The sequence below is a fragment of the Ischnura elegans genome, chromosome 2 (assembly GCF_921293095.1).
Source record: "Ischnura elegans chromosome 2, ioIscEleg1.1, whole genome shotgun sequence".
NCBI lineage: Eukaryota > Metazoa > Arthropoda > Insecta > Odonata > Coenagrionidae > Ischnura > Ischnura elegans.
This window is the reverse complement of record NC_060247.1, coordinates 136,701,881-136,718,314: the sequence shown is the minus strand read 5'-3', so window position 1 is coordinate 136,718,314 and position 16,434 is coordinate 136,701,881. Positions and strand designations below refer to the sequence as shown.

The following is a 16,434-nucleotide window of genomic DNA, read 5'->3' as shown; positions in this document are numbered from 1 at the left end:
TGGTTGAATTTGTTCATCGTACTTGAAAATCGGAGAACTTGTGAAAAGTCGGAATTATTCCATCTAGCAATGAATTAGTCTGCTGTGTCCGTTTTCCTCCAAGTTAAGGAGAATGTATCAGACAATGACAGGGAGGTGTTGTTCGTGGGAATGAGGCGAGGCGATTGGCTGCTGATTGTGAGTGATCATGGGGCTCTCGCTGAATTACTAAACGTCCGGCTTGCGCTGCTCAACTGTTTTTTTCATGCGATATCACTTCGCGGTACAGTTCGGACGAGTGACCCCAATCAAGTGTTGCTCCGGAAATTCCTTACTTGAACATGTGCGCTCCTCGCCATTGAGTCTTGTTTTAATTTTTACGGAAAAATTAGCGTCACAGTTTCGTCGATATCTATTCATAGACAGAATGGAATAAAATTGACGTGGACCTGACGCCACGTCAATTTTATTCCATTTTCTATGACACTATCATTCATCTGTTGGCCTATGACAGCAAATTGCCGCACAAACACCGTATCGAAACTGAGTTGATCTTGAGTTGAGTTGAGTCTGTTGTTTTTTAGCAGTCGCGTTGTTATCTTTTGAGGAGTTTAATTCTCAATTCCATCATTACATGTATCCGCATTGTTTTTCATTCGGAGATTATAATTGCCACAATTCGCAATCCTTTTTAGAATTCGATGGATGGAAAGAAAAGATAAGTTACGTAGAAAGAGCAAATCAAAATCACTTCCAAACCAAAAGCCATTCCCTTGTAAGTTTAAACTGAGGAAAAAACGAGAAAGTTTCCGCTGCCCACTCTTCGTCAGTTGGTGATGACATTAGATTTCGAATTCACTTACTTCACCTCGGAATGGAGTTTTCACGGAAAGGATTATTGAGGGGATTAATCTCTCCAAAGAGCGTAAATATCACTGGGAACCACGTGAAACCGATGAGGGGAAGCAATAGTTGCTAAGAAATGGGGATCCGCTTGGCATGAGCTCGTGACATCATCAACTAATCAGAAATAGGAACTGCAAAAAAGTATTAAGTACGTCGATTATCCGTGGCGAATAGCTGGAGTAGCAGGTGGAGGATCAAAACACGGAAAATTACTGATCCTTTTACTTTCCCAAAAGCCGTATCACAATCGGCACTAAAAAAAGAGTAATGAGCCTATTGAGAACGTAACAGCAGTATTTTGAGAATAAAACTTAAGATATCCTACCATTGACGTCAGATTTTGATGGTTTATGTGTCGATATTAAGTAAAACAGATGTCTTGGGTTGCAGGGGGGTAGGTACCTCCTTAAGCATCTCCATGGTCGTGCATATCGTGAACACCAGGGATCAGTGGCGGATAGGGACAAGAGGGCTAGGTGGAATTTATCTAGTGTAAATTGGATAGCCTAAGGGGGGAGGACTATAGGACTATAGCCCTTCACTGGATCCGCCATTGCCACAAACACCTCTTCAGTCCTTCTGAAATACAGGGTTTCCCATTTATCTTGACCACCGAAATAACTTTTTGTCCAGATGCAAATTCAAAAATGTGTCCAGCAAATGTACATTAGCCGCCAGGGGGACAACAAATCTGCATGATTGCCTTCCTTGTAGCTTTGTTATTTACAAAGAGATGAACAGCGGTATGTCTTTTTTAAATGGCACCCTATATTTTTTATTCGGCAATTCATTTCCTCTCCTAAAAACTTATTAAAATGTTGCACAGTGGACCATTAACATAAACACAGTGTTATGAAAAATGGCTGACTCACTAGCGCTTAGTGCAGGTACGTGGGTATTGGAACTATTCAAATTGCTGACGTTGACGGTGAACAAATGAAAACATTGTAAAATGCACACCAGTCATTCATAAAAAATATAGGGTGCCATTTAAAAAAGACATACCACTGTTCATATCTTTGTAAATAACAAAGCTACAAGGAAGGTAGTCATGTTGATTAACGTCCCCCTGACGGCTAATGAACATTTGCTTGGCAAATATTTGAATTTCCATCTGAACAAAAAGTTATTTCGGGTGGTCAAGATAAATGGGACACCCTGTATACTCGCGGAAAATAAGTCTCGCAATCCACGCAGGTATGTACTCCATCGGCGACCACGGAACTGGGTCCCAGAATGCACCCTGCCTACCCACACGATCGGAGTTCTAATTTCCTCTGTTCCCCGCCGCAAGGGTTGGCGCTGAAACCGTGAAATTACATTCCTGTGATTAAAAAACATTCGCAATCGTAATGTTCCCCAGCCAATGCACCGATGTCTTCCAGGGCTGCTGCGCAAGACCTCTCACAAAGAAGGGAGAGGCCGGTTGTAGGGTGAGGATCTTAATTCCACACACCGGCGTCTCCGGCGCTAGTAATACCGTTGGCTGGTGGAGCCTTAGGTCCGCCATGTTGGTCTACCTTGGGTGAGGCAGAAATACTCAGGCTAACATACTTTAGGGAGCCCACCTCCCCCGCTCAAAAAATAGGTAAGACTTTTAATACGGTCCTTACGTTCGATTTGCTTTGTGTATTTCGGGGTACCCTTGTGTCCCGTCCCCCCCCCCCCCCCAAGAAAAATCACGGGTCCACCTTTGCAGGCACATGATTAATATGGCAACGAGAAATCAATATTTTTTTCTGTATTTACGTAAAGACAATCCCTCTTTAACACACACGTAAGTAAAGTAAGTTGACTGCTAAGCGTAAATATATAGATATCATTAGGTGATATCAAAATCATTAATTACTCCAGTACGTCGACAAATTTTTCATTTGCTACAGTTACATTGGGAATGCTTTGTCTGCCTCGGATTACAGAAAAATTAAAAATTTATTTAATAAAACGCACGGTTTCGGTAAAATAACAAACGCGGTAGATCACTATGGCGGCCGCGCCAATAAAAAAGCTACAGCTGGCTTCGCTTCTGTCAGTGCACTCACGCCCTCTTCAGGAACATGTGCACATACTTCACAATAACAGATATAATATTTGGAAGAGAGAGAGGTTGGGATTTTGAATGGGGACCACCCAGGAGGGAGGAGGTGTTAGTTTCCAGCCCCGATACGAACAGCCAACGCCAATGATCCTCCCTCGCTGCGTCCCTGGAGTGGGAGGAGGGGAAGTGCGTCGCCGAGGAAACGCACGCACGTCCTTCTTTGCTCGCTGAAAATTACCTTCGTAAGGACATTATATGTACCTACCATACGAATGCCGACATTACCATGATTCTTTCGAGTAAACGCGATTCACGGCTTACTGGCGATTTCCTATTGATCCCTTATGCCCATGAAGAGCTGGTCATTATAAAGTTCAAAGAGACAAACTATCGCCGAAATGAAACTTGTATTTTCAAGTGAGTTGTGTTGGAATCGATCCAGTGTAAGTATGTACCTAAAAGATTTATTGCAAGTTCTACTGAAAAACTTTATTTGGTGACACTACGCCGCTTACACGTCATTTTCAGGTGGGTTGGTCGCTTGGTTAACCCCAGTTTTTCATTTTCAAAATTAATGTTATATTAGAGGAAATTTTCCGTCACACACGTTAACTTGACAATGTTTACTGTTGGAAATTAAAATATAAAGCACACATTTTGATACATTGTATTCAATTACAAGTTGAAATGAACGATGAAAATTATAGACCCAGAAATAACTATGTATAACAGTGAAATCATTTAAAATTCGCGACTGTAAATGATTTTAAGATTATAATGAAAGTGTTTTACCGATTTAGAGTCGGTAATCCGTACTTTGGGGGATGAAGTAGAGTTTCCCTTTTCCATTCCAACAGTATTTTTCACGTGACACCATCACGTGGACTACCTTTCGTCTAGCTCCTACCCTTCGACCTATCTGGCCCAACCGGGAGTAATTGATAGTTAATGCCGCCGCTGGTCTGCTCTAGGGGTCATAGGAACGCGTATTTCAATATAAAAGCACTTAAAAAAATAGAATTAACATTCAAACCATGAAAATAATAGATATATCGTTACTATCAATCTACATCAAGCAAACCTTGAAAATAGTCGAGTCTGAATTGTTGTCTGTCGGTGATGATAAAGAGAACTGTGCGAAGTGAAGGGACATTTATATGCACGTTTCATCAATACCGTCAGAAGCTCATCCTTGCATTCGCTATTTTTTAAATCCCGATTTTTATGAACGAAAGGTGAGGTTTTTGACGCTTGGAAAACAGGAACTCCACTCTTGGCGATATATTTTCCTGACATTCACCGTGTATTGTCATGCGAGTTGATCCAGCGTAGCAACGAGCTCTTATGAGAGCGTATCCAAGGAAGAGGAACACTTTATAGTATTTGCGCCAGCCAGCTAAAAGAAATGTTTGAAATAAGAATGAGTTTCTGGTGATGTGCAGGAAACGTATATCTCCTTTCATTTCTATTTCTTTCATTTGATCGATTTTATTTTCATTTCATTACTTACACCGCATGAGTATCATAGGTGTATGTCAGTGCACGCGCTGATTGCGTTGTTTAGTTTTCTCATACGTACGGTGGGCTCATTCACGATGGACTAATTTCTGCGCCCATATTTAACCAAGAATAATATTAGTGTTCCTTCTGGTGCATGAGAAAGAGGCATTTTGTTCCGTGATATTTTCATTCAGCAACTCATCGTTATGGCCGCTGAGATACGAATTAATTTATTTGGCATTTATTGCGCAGATAATAATTTTTACGACCGAGAGTTCGGGGTTAGTTATCGGTGGAAATAATTCATTCGCATCGCTGATCATCAGGTAGCCGAGACAATCGAGTCCTTCGCCAAGATAATACCCTCGGATTAAAATTTCCTCGGGATTTAAAACTTGACAAGCGATAAAAAAAAACTTCGTATTTTTTATTGTGGTTTTACGTTCTCCTCTCATTATGAATGATTTAAAGCCAGTTATTTTGCTCAAGATGCCATATCACTCCCGCTAGATGGCTCTCTTTTGTTGACTTACTGCTCGCATTAATCTTAATGCTGTCTCCGTGAAATTTTCTAGGTAAGTGTACCTCCGTAATACACCGAGCTCCGCCTTTTCCTTCATCTCAAATTTGAAACTCTCGCCTCACCATTTGTTCGGATGCAATTTTTATGCATTTAAAACCGGTCCTCTTCCAAATCGTAATATTGCCCACTCCCTGTCATCCCATCTAAAAATCCTATTCTCTTCCTTCCCCTCCCTCGTTTACCCAACATTCTACCCTCCAACACTGTTTTCAGCGTCCCATCCACACTAAGTACTCCATTCATCAATACCTTGTGTCTCCTCCGTATCTCATCTAAAAGCTGCCTGTCCTCACCCACCATCTCCAGCACTTCGTCGTTCCTCACCCTCTCCATTCATCACCATACCCACATCTCGAATGCCTCCAGTGTCTTTTCTCGTCCTCCTTCCTTGGCGTCCATGTTTCCGCCAAGTAAAGTGCTACTCTCCAATTCCGGCTCTTCTCGTGACTTTCTTCTCGCCCACTGTAGAGAAAAAGAGAGCATCGCATTGCGTCGCGAGTCGTGCTTCCCTCAGTGGACACGAATCTCTTCGTCTCGCATTGCATGCACTTCAATTCAGTTCTGCTTTGCACTCACGGCGGCGGAGCATCCATAATAAAGACTTAGTTTTGCGATATTCAGGCGTGGGCTAGGATGAGAATCAAACCAGAAATGCTCGAAACGGCTCAAGGAACTAACGCACTTTTGCTCAATGTGTCCAAGTTTTGTTATGACGAGAACTCATGTGCTGCCATGGGAAATTTCCTCTGCGGAAGCATTGATGAATTGATCATCGTATATCGAACTATTCGAGGAGAGAATTAAATTGGTCGATTGCCCCTTGTCCGTGCGGGAATTAAGTGTTGATACCGTTTAAGTATGAGGCCTCAAATTTATACAATAACTTTTACAGTTTCCGCGATAATATCGGAATTGTGTATTACGTAGTTTCGATTTTGGCCGTCGCTTGTTGCCATATGCATTTCTTCAAGCGTGATTGATTGTTTCGCCACTTGGAGCTCTGTGCTCAAGTTGCCTTGGCGATAAATAATAAACACAAGAAGACTGCATAGAGGAGGCCCTGTTCCATCCCATAGAAGGCTGATTTCTGTTCCCACTTCGGTCGCGTTTTAATCGGCTTTCAAAAATGTCCGCGGTGAGGTGATGAGTGCAATGCGATTCACTTTTTATCCAATATTTGGCGGTATAATGTTTGCAATTAGGAGGAATAACATTGAGCTTTTTTGAATTTGATAGATCACATCATCTTGTAAATAAATTTGGATTAACACCCCTAATTATACCTTATTTTTCCATGAAATTCGGATCACTTTGTCCGTCAGCGACGCGGGTGGCGACTTTTGTAAACCCATTTAAATGCACGGTGGGTGACAACACATTTAGAGGCCTACTTGTGAATACTCTTTTGTAATATTCGTGTATAAACACTTCACAGTAGACCGCGTTCTCGAGAACATTGATGCATCAGTGTGATATGCCGCGGTGTCATCGAATGATCTTGTTCACATTTCGAGTGGAAATGATGAAGAGGAGGCTAATCCACTGCAGCACTCATATTGCGCTGTCGTATTCACGAAAAGAGCAAAGAATCGCAAGATGGAGGGGGAGTGAATCTGGACGCTGGAGAAACAAAGCCAAAAAGGAACGGACGTCTTTAAGAATGGAGGGGCGAGACGAGGTTAAACCCCTTCCAATCGAGCTCCTTCCTTTCTAGACTGAGCACTGAAACAGCGAGAGCCGTAAAAACAAAATGGCGGAGGGTGTGGAATGGAATGGGGGGAACCCTCCCCTTTTTTTATGGCCTCTCTCTCTCGCTCTCGAGCGAATGTGTGGCCGTCACTTAATTAGGGAGAAATAATTTTATTGCCTTGCTCGTTACCTACTTGTGAGGTTTTCGCCTCCTCCGCTTCTTTTTTTTCCAACCTGATTATCCCGTCACGAACACCGCGCGCTGTTTTCACGTCGCGTCGCGTCACCAATTGTCACTGCTACCTATTGCAATTCATTATTGACGTGTGCGATAATATTGTGCCTATACGAGACTGAAATATAAAAAATGGGTTGGTGGTCGCAATGCACTTCGTATGGAGGCAGTAGGAGCCAGGCTCAAAGGTCGTCAAAACATGGCCGAATCCAATGCATGGGAAAATGCTAATAACTCAATTGAAAGATTGGTGAGTGTATTGTGAGGAAAAATAACATTCGCATTTTATCCAAGTTATGTGTCGTCCAAGTCGCAATCTCATCCGAAATTTATGAGCTGAGAAAAAAAACAAAGGAGAGTGATTACCCGTGTATTAAAATGGAGCGCAATTCTGGAAGGACTTCTCAAGATGGCTAGATGCGCAATTTGTTTGCTTCGCTTGGGTAGATGAGGGTATTAGTATGCCGAATGAAAAAAAATATAAATCTATTGTGCAGATCCATATATCCTTTTCATCTGAGGAAAAAAAAACAAATACTCGAAGCTGGAAATCGATTCGCAATGGAAAGGATTGTTTTGTTTCCTTTTGCTGCGGCCCCGAGTGTGTTTTCCTCACCATCAGGACATGTTGCGCTTTCCCCTTCATCTCCGGTGCATTCGGACTAAAAGTTAATTTATTTGCGTGAAGATGGCAGTATGCCCATCGCATTCAAATTATTCTCATCCACTCATTCATTCGTCATATAATTACAATCCTCAGATTAGTTCGCATACTGCAGCCCACCATTTCTCTACGTGTAATCTTCTCGCTATTTTATCACCGCTTTCAACGGATCCATATATCGCCAGCGTTTTCACGAACGACTCGTCTACCGTCATCAGGGTGAATGTGAGTTAATAACAAAAACCTTTGAGTTGTAACTATCAACAGTCACAACAATCAGGCCACTCCCGATCGGCCGGAATGATCTTGGGAATCCGATGAAAAACAAGGGTTGCTATCATTCACATCATGGTATTTAGACGGGGAGTAATTAACACCATCTTGTACACCAACACGTGCACCCAACAGGGTATGTATCACGTGACCGGGGAAATATATTCATCGATGATCCCAAGAGTGAAAATTAAGCACACATCAAAATACAATACAAGATGTTACTATATTTTTAACTTGAATCACCTATGACAGGTCACTGCGCTTTCCTTGAATGATTTTTCTTGAATGCACCAAAATGCACAGCAGGGGTGCAACATGCCGCAAACTTACGTAAGTCACGTGACGAAATACCACGTTACCATGGAGACGGTTGGGACCAATGCTGTGACATCACCCGCCCCCTACTTTTATCCTTACTCGAAGGTTATGACCAGTTACATGTCCGTGCAGCGGTCGGAGGTTTCGTTAATTGTCTTGGAGATGCTTTCTCCGGCCTTTCGTGCGCTTCCGCCGCGGTGGGCTCTTGGAAATGCCATTTCTCTTCTACCTCTTAAAATCGGACCCCCCACCCCAACGGGGACAATAGCCTGAAATGAAATGGCGTCGGCCTCATTGTTGATAGGGAGGCCATTTTATCTTGCGGCGTGGAAGTGGCCAATTAAACTAATGCTGCTCCCTTGATTGTTGCGACCGCTCTCGCGTTTCGGTCGAGCTCTCGATCGAAATCATGTTCCGTCCAAGAGATACCGAATTCGTTCTGCACAGCCATTCTCTCTCGAGAAAAAAAAAGTTCAACGGAAGCCGCAAGATCGTCACGATATCTTTGGCATCTTTCTCACCTTTGTTTAATCCTGTTTAATGCGCTCGACGCTATTAAGCATCATGTTCCAGGATACGGTCATACGACGCCACCATCAAGGAATTCTTTCCCACGGTAATTATGGAATGAAATGTTTTCTCGTGTTTTAAGTTATCTGAGATGATTGCAAGACATAGATATACAAAATTATATTTTTTCGCTGCTACTGCCCGTCCTGGAATGCGAAAGCCGCCACACGTCGAGACGGACAGAATAAATACTTCAATTCTGAATCTTTAAAACGCTTTCGAAATGAAAATCTCCATGATTTGTAAAAAACATTAATCTTAGTCGTTAATTGACGTAGAGAGTTTCTCCGAGCATAATTTGGTGGAAGAATAACTTATTCATAAGTTAAGTTAAAAGCCTCTGTCAGTTTTCCGCGAATACTTAAATGCCCCCTCACATCCGCTTTTAATACATTTCGTTTTATCTTCATGGCAAAACATTTCGTTGAAATGAGGGTGAAAAAGGTGGGCGAGTTTGCGGTGCAAACATTCATTGGCGTCTCTCCTCCCTTTGGCACTTATTGCGGCGCGTATGAGTTGTACATATTTTTACATAAGTGATCCAGTTTTCGGAAAGTGACTAATTGTCAGTGTAACGAGGACCCGGATAATGGAAAAGATTTGTTGAAATTTGAGATGGTCAAATATAATTCCTAACCCTGGGTAATTTGTCTCCCTAGTTTTTTTACCCGCTAGATGAGTTCCACCAGTCACATGGAGCCGCGGCCGTTGGTAGTCACTCCTCCAACGATGCATGAATATATATTTGATGCAGTATTATGCGACTTTAGTGTTTCCTGAATAATATTTGGAATTTCTTCCCTGCTATCTTCTTTTCAATCGTGGCTCTGGCCTTCATGTGAGCTATACTTGCACACAGCACATAAGTAAATCCTATAGTAAATTGCATTCAGCACAAAAGGAAAGAAGAGAGCAAAATTAATAGGCAAATTACTATAATCTACCAATGAGGCGACACGTAAGCCTCATTGTTGAGCCCGATTTACTAACGGTCAATTCGGTTTAGTGTGGAATATTACACGGTGAGGTAATCGCGCCTTGTAAATGGAAAGCAAGTCGTGTTTCGAAACGTCCAAGGAAGTTAAGGCAATAAATCACCTGTTTCGGAGCACGAAAAGAAATCCTAAATAATATGGTATTATTATGAATGTCAATGGCGTGCCTTGATTTCTTCAGTGCACCCAAGTGTCGCATGCTGAATTTCGTTCCCAATTGTACGAAGCAAACACTTGCTAAATTTACAAAGATATTTGAATGGCAGGGAAACGCTGAAATGTAAGTCAGTTGGCAAAATACGAAAAGCAGTTCAAATGCATGCATGTTCAGATGCAGTCAGCAATTACTGCCGCAGTCATAAATTGCGCGCCAACATTCGTGCAAAACATTCTTGGATTGGATTGAGCTCTTGTACAACATCTCCACCTTGATGCAACACCAGCGAAGCCATTCGCCATGCGGTACCACAGCAGCTACGTCAGTTGAAAGCAGTCTTCAATCTTGCTCATCTTTTCTTTGCCTCGACTTAAAATTTTGTTGCACCGTCTTTTCAACAGAGAAGAAAGTAATGGCCTATTAAAAGTCTCTTCCATCACACTATAAACGCGCTTTTGCGTTCTTCTGTTATCCATCAACTGCTACAATTCTGAATCTATGACCAAAGCATGAAGACATTTAATCAACATAAAACGCCCGCAGCCTCATTTCTCTAGCACAAAAAATTTTGGATGAATAGGTGCAAAATGGATACAGAATGACTGACTGACTGACGCGTTGCCAAATTCATTTATGTATGCATGTATATGCCTTGTCGTTGGTTTTATCTCATTGGTTGATCTCTCTGTTGTTACAGGTCAGTTTCGATCGCCTCGCATCACGGAGCACCCGTCGGACATGGTGGTGGCGAGGAACGAACCGGTGACCTTGAACTGCAAGGCGGAGGGTCGCCCGGAGCCGAGGGTGGAGTGGTACCGCGGAGGGGAGCTGGTGCGCACGGCACCCGCCGACCCCAAATCGCATCGGGTGCTGCTCCCGGCCGGCTCCCTCTTCTTCCTGCGTGTCGCGCACTCCAAGAAGGAATCCGACGCCGGCGTCTACTGGTGCGTCGCGCGCAACCACGCCGGATCCGCTCGATCGCGCAACGCCACGCTGCAAGTTGCCGGTGAGTACACCCATCCCTATCACCTTGGACCATTTAAACCACGCATTGTAGTTCATATGGTCCAAGCCTATCTCGGATGACGCATGCGCGTGGTGGGTGGCAGTGCGGGTTGGCTGCTGATCGAGGTATCCCGGGTTCGAACCCCGGGAGTGTGCGACGGACAAAAGAAAATCCTCGAAGGTTGCCCAGGGAATGGAACTAGCCTCGTTTCCCTAGATATGCACGCTAGTATCTCGCCACATTAAATAGTACGAATCACTTCCGAGTCATTATTCCGCAATCCTTTGACGTCGAATGCATCGATTCGGGTATTCACCAAATAAAATCAAGTTCCCTTGCTCCAATCACATCTCACATTAAATTTCACGTATGCAATTCCGCTGGAAACGATTCTCTATGTTGTTTTATCGGCTACGATTTATTTTATTAGCCTTGTTTTGATAATAAACGTAGTTTTTGAGCTACTGAAAAAAAACCGTTTGAAAACGTGATTTTATTTCCTTAAAAATTCTGTTTTGTGTCGGAAATGACTCAAATAGTACTGATTTATCAAAAAAAAAACGTCATATTATTTTTTTTTCTTAAAATTTGGTCCTCTCTCAATTTCTGGGGTTATTTTAAGAGAAACCCTTACCCCTCACTCCGAGAAAGGTATGGATCGCTAATCGGCGTTTGTTCACTCTATTGCTTGTCTCTCTGTGCACAAAATCTCTAGTCAATTGTTTCAGTTTCAAAGATTCCGAGATGAGCGGGTTCGACGAGCAGATTATTAAGTAAGAGGGCCCCCCACCACCGCTCATTTCTCTTCCGCTACTTTCATTTTTCTTCGTGTCCTGTTCTATTAGACGATTAATTTGTTCCATCTGGCTTCTCTTCCTCATCATGATTGATGAAATTCCATTCGATCATTTTTTTTCTATGTTACTAGGATCGCTTTATTGTCTAATATTAACATGTACAGAACATTTTTCAGCATGATTGGCGTATCAGAAAAATATTTTAGCAGCAGAAGTTAGTCGTACGTAAGGACCAAAGTGTACTCAAAGCGATTTAGTTGAGGAGAGCCAAAGGTACTTTTGAAATTCTTCTTTTAAGCGACGGACAGCGAACTCCCATATCGCGAATAATCGGTCGCGAAAAAAGCGCAGAAAAGCATTGGAACCTCAAGATAGAAATGAAAGGCGTAATGGACAGATTGGAGAAAAGCTGGTTTTTAAATATTAGACCAACCACTCCTTTTGTATCTTAAATTAGAATACCCAATTGGGAAGGAGGATATCCGCGTACGTCAAAAAAAATCTATGAAAATGTTACCTCGTGTCAATTGTGAGTATAGGCAGCTATTTGGCGAGAGCTATTGATCATGATAAGTGATAAAGAGATATGGATAAAGAGATAATGGTTTGTGATAATGCTCCTTTTAGACCAATTTCAAGAATAATCATTTCTCGGATTAATGAAAGCAATAATTTGACTACATTTATTAAAATTGACGTGTTTCGTAAACAAGTAAAAGGAGTCCTTGAGTGAATCGGTACCCCGGAGACCACTATCTTACGCTTGAGAGAGCCAAGAAACCTGATGGGCATAACAGCTGTCATCCACTCTCCCTGAATTAAGATGGTGTCCATTAAGTATTACTGGGCAAACTAGTCAATTATCATCTTAAGATGAAGAACCATTTCATTCAAACAAATTCATTCAGACGCATCAGGAATTGCCAAAGGAGAGAAAATTCTCGATTTATAATATCCGCCCCTCAGTGATGAACTTTCTCAATTGCTAACAATGGGATCCAAAGGGCCCTAATCACTAATAAACGGAGCATCGGTGTGGAGCCATTCGCGAGCGGAGCCTTTCGATGGAGAAGAGATGAGGGGTTGGGTGGCACCCTCTGTGGTGGTTCCATTGGGGCCAACAATTGTTTCCACAGAAACCTTTCTTCGTTTCAATCCTCCAACCAAACGGAGGGGGGAGGGGGGTACCATTCCACCACACCCCATCAACACCCGCGATGCGCAGGCAGCATTTCGATCGTCATCTGTTAGGAATTATTATGCCTCTTTTCGTGTTCGTCCTTACTGTGAACATTTTCTTGCCTAATGCCATTTGGGTTGCTAATATGTAGTTTGTACCGCTAACTTCTGTGTACTAATAAAATCAACTGATTTGGGCGTTACTTGGTGGAACGATGAAATGTTAATGGTGAAACAAAACCCAGTACTGTTCCACAAACTTTTATTTTAACTGTCAACTAGTTTCGACGTTTATACCGTCATTATCAAAACTAACAGAGCAATGTTATAGTTATCACGTCGTTACCGATGGCTCAAAAAAGCGTATTTATTTAATATCATATGTAATACATAGATAATTGTTTATGTTTATCGGATTCTACCATAAGGGTACTATTGGAAGCGGCGAACCTTGTTTTTTATTTTCTGGGTAAAATTCCGACTTAAATAATACTAATCCTTTCCACATCGGATAAATATTTTAAATAAAATTTATTGGGCGCTTAAAATGAGGCGAGCGACAATGCATATAGAATTCTGCCATTAGAAGCATGCCTTCGCAGTCCAAATGAAAGAGTGTTGTGTACCTTGTTCGCCCCCCCCCCCCCCGACTCCCCCCCATCCCACCCTGCCCACACAACTTAATAAGTCCCTTTGAGTTACATTTCACTAACCCGAAATTTCTCTCCTTGGCGGCCGCTAAGAACCCTAATTAGCCAGGGGGGCACGCTTCGATTGACTCGGAATGGAACTTTTGGAGGGGAAGGGAGGAGAGGGAATGAGGATAATAGAGGCTCTCTCTCTCATTTCACCCCCCCCCCCCCCCCCGAAATTACCTGCCCGTCAGAGCCTCCACTTGGGCAACCCCCTCTGGCCATTGGATTGAGGGGAGGGGGGGGGGTTTGAATGCAGCCATGAGCACACTCTATCCGCAGTGTGTCCGTCGTTTCAGGGATGTCGACCACCGTTCACCATTCACTTGAGTGAGTCTTTCGCGTATTGTCGGTCACTCCCTATGTCAATCACGACAGTCGTAAGCGTATGCGGTCGAGATCGATATTAATGGCGACCGATATTATTCAAAGTGCCAAATTACGCGAAATCTAAGAGACACTGAGGAATAAAAATTAGAACAAGCCTTTTTTAGCCGAAGGCGCGATTTCTTGCTGTACCGGTGAGCCTAGGCTCACCCCAACCAGCCAGTTAACGATGAGTTAATTAAAAAATGGCGTACGTGTACTGTTGTGGGTGTATGTGTTGTCTGTGTGAAATAGAAACATAAAACTAATATTTACAACACGAAAATTGGCTTTTTGATAGCCATCACATTGGTATCAATCGATGTTATTAAATTATAACTATTTATTTTTATTATTTTTTGTTGTTTATTTTTTATTAATTTTTATATTAATTATTTTTTTCATAAATATTTTATAATATTTTTTCCAATTCTTTTTGGTAAATTGTTTGAATAATGTTAGAATTACATCGCGAATGACCACCGGCCGACTTCTGTCGCGAATGATCGACCGACGGCTCCGGTTTCGAGCGGGAAAAAAAGACTATCGTTTTCCGGAGTGATTCCGTTGATCAGTCGATCACACACCGAAGAATGCAATGGCTCGCGTCTCGACCAGTCCACATCTACTATCATGACCTTCGCCGTTTTGGAATCTCGCCATCGGGGAAACAAGGCGTGATAAAGTAATTTCTGATGAAGATAATGATGAAAGATTGGTCGGTCCGTCATTTTGACGGCGCGCCGTGCCTTACAATCACCCCAACGCCACCTTTCGCCTCTATTAATAAGCACAAGCAAATTAGTCCGAACTCGCACGAGAAAATTAGGAAAGGTCGAACCTTCCATCGTGGAACTCGGCAGCCGAAAATATTCATTGAGCAATCAACTTAAAGAACGCATCAGTGGGGATGGGCGATTCACGAAATGAAACCTGATCCGGTTCACTGAAAAAAACTTTTTCGCCAGCGGTGCTCCGTTTTTTTCTCTTCACTTTTTGGGCGTAAGCCTTCGTCGAGACTATAAACCCTGTATAAGCGTATTTGAGGTATGTCGCGGAAGCTGATGTCGTTGGTTGGAGGCCGTTGGATGATTGGACCGGTGATCTAAAATGCTATACCCGGAGAGAGTTTTCAAATTCTCGCTCCGTCCACCACAATCTGACTAGCATTTTTTTAATTGGTGTTTTTAAATCTCCAAATATTGATGATATCCATTGAAATTGTTGTAACTAATTATGCTAACTTAGAGGGAAGTACACCATTCCAAAGATAAATTCAGTGCTTTATTTTAATTTTTCCCAGTATGGTAGAATCTTCGTTAAAACTTTCGTGGGTACTCGTCACGTAGAATAAAAACTTTTGGGCTATGTCGCCGCGTCAATTTTTGGGTGGCCCCAGCGTTTCCCCACCGATGCTGGTCGCTTTCTCAAGGGACTCTGCTCTTGAGAAATCCCTTTCCTCGAGAAAAGAATCCCTTGAGAAAGCGACCAGCATCGGTCGGGAAACGTTGGGGCCACCAAAAATTGACGCGGCGACATAGTCCAAAAGTTTTTATTCAACATGGTAGCATCGGTTACTATTCAACGCTCTGTGTCAGAAAGCAAAACTCCTCTGAATGTGTAAACATGTTTGCAGGGAAAGTAAGATAGACGAAAACATCGTGACCATTGAGAACCGCTACTTCGGTGCACCGGCGTTTTTTATCGTAGCTGAACCGGCGTGCAGTTTCTTCAAAAAACCGAACGGCAGAATTGGTGCTCCAGAAAACGCGCGTTCCTCTCCCTCTCTCTCGAACTGTTTTCGTCTGTTTCTATGACTACCTCATTATTGGCGCTATATCCTCGATATATAGAGTACAGCCTTTTCACATTTTCATGTTTTTCAAATGTTATCAAAATGCACCCTGGAATACGCTTATGTGAAATTCTCAATGAGAAAAATGTTGACCAGGGTTCACTCTGTAAGCTGTGAAAATGTCGGGATGAAAGACAGCATATTAATTCTTGAAGCGACCGATGAGTCAGCGAATAAGAGCGCGAGGTATGCATTTTTCTCCACAAACTAAATATCTTGCTTTGTCTCGATCAAGTGAAATGGTATAAGTTCACAGCAATTGCCATAAGCAAAAATTCTCTTCACAGGAAATCGAACCACGGACCTTTGGCTTTCAGGGTTACAAATACCTTAAATGGGAAATCAGGAACATGGCTGGCGTAGTGATCTGAAAGGTCCGTGGTTCGATCTCCGGCAATTATTATTTATTCTCTCAAATATCCTTAACGTGGGTCAAACAGAAGTAGAAAATTCCAATCGTGTAATCTCCGAAAAAAATAATAATCACAGGAAATGGCACGAGACTCAGTAAAAACGCTTAGAGTTTAATTACGGATATATTCAGTATTTTTTCTTGTACAACGAGTCAGTCAGTTACAGTTAGTGTAGCCGTTTTATTGTTTGCGATCGTTGTCTGTTTCTTTTTTTTT

General features: G+C 42.4%; 1 protein-coding gene across 3 annotated transcripts in view; it reads left to right on the top strand.

The window, feature by feature from the left end:
• LOC124154678 (roundabout homolog 2-like) overlaps positions 1-16,434 on the top strand; it is a 541,903-nt gene that overhangs the window by 447,420 nt on the left and 78,049 nt on the right. For all 3 annotated transcript variants that reach the window (XM_046528550.1, XM_046528549.1, XM_046528548.1), the window contains exon 2: positions 10,608-10,916. In XM_046528550.1, the coding sequence (XP_046384506.1) occupies positions 10,608-10,916 (309 nt within the window). The remainder of the gene's footprint in view (positions 1-10,607; positions 10,917-16,434) is intronic.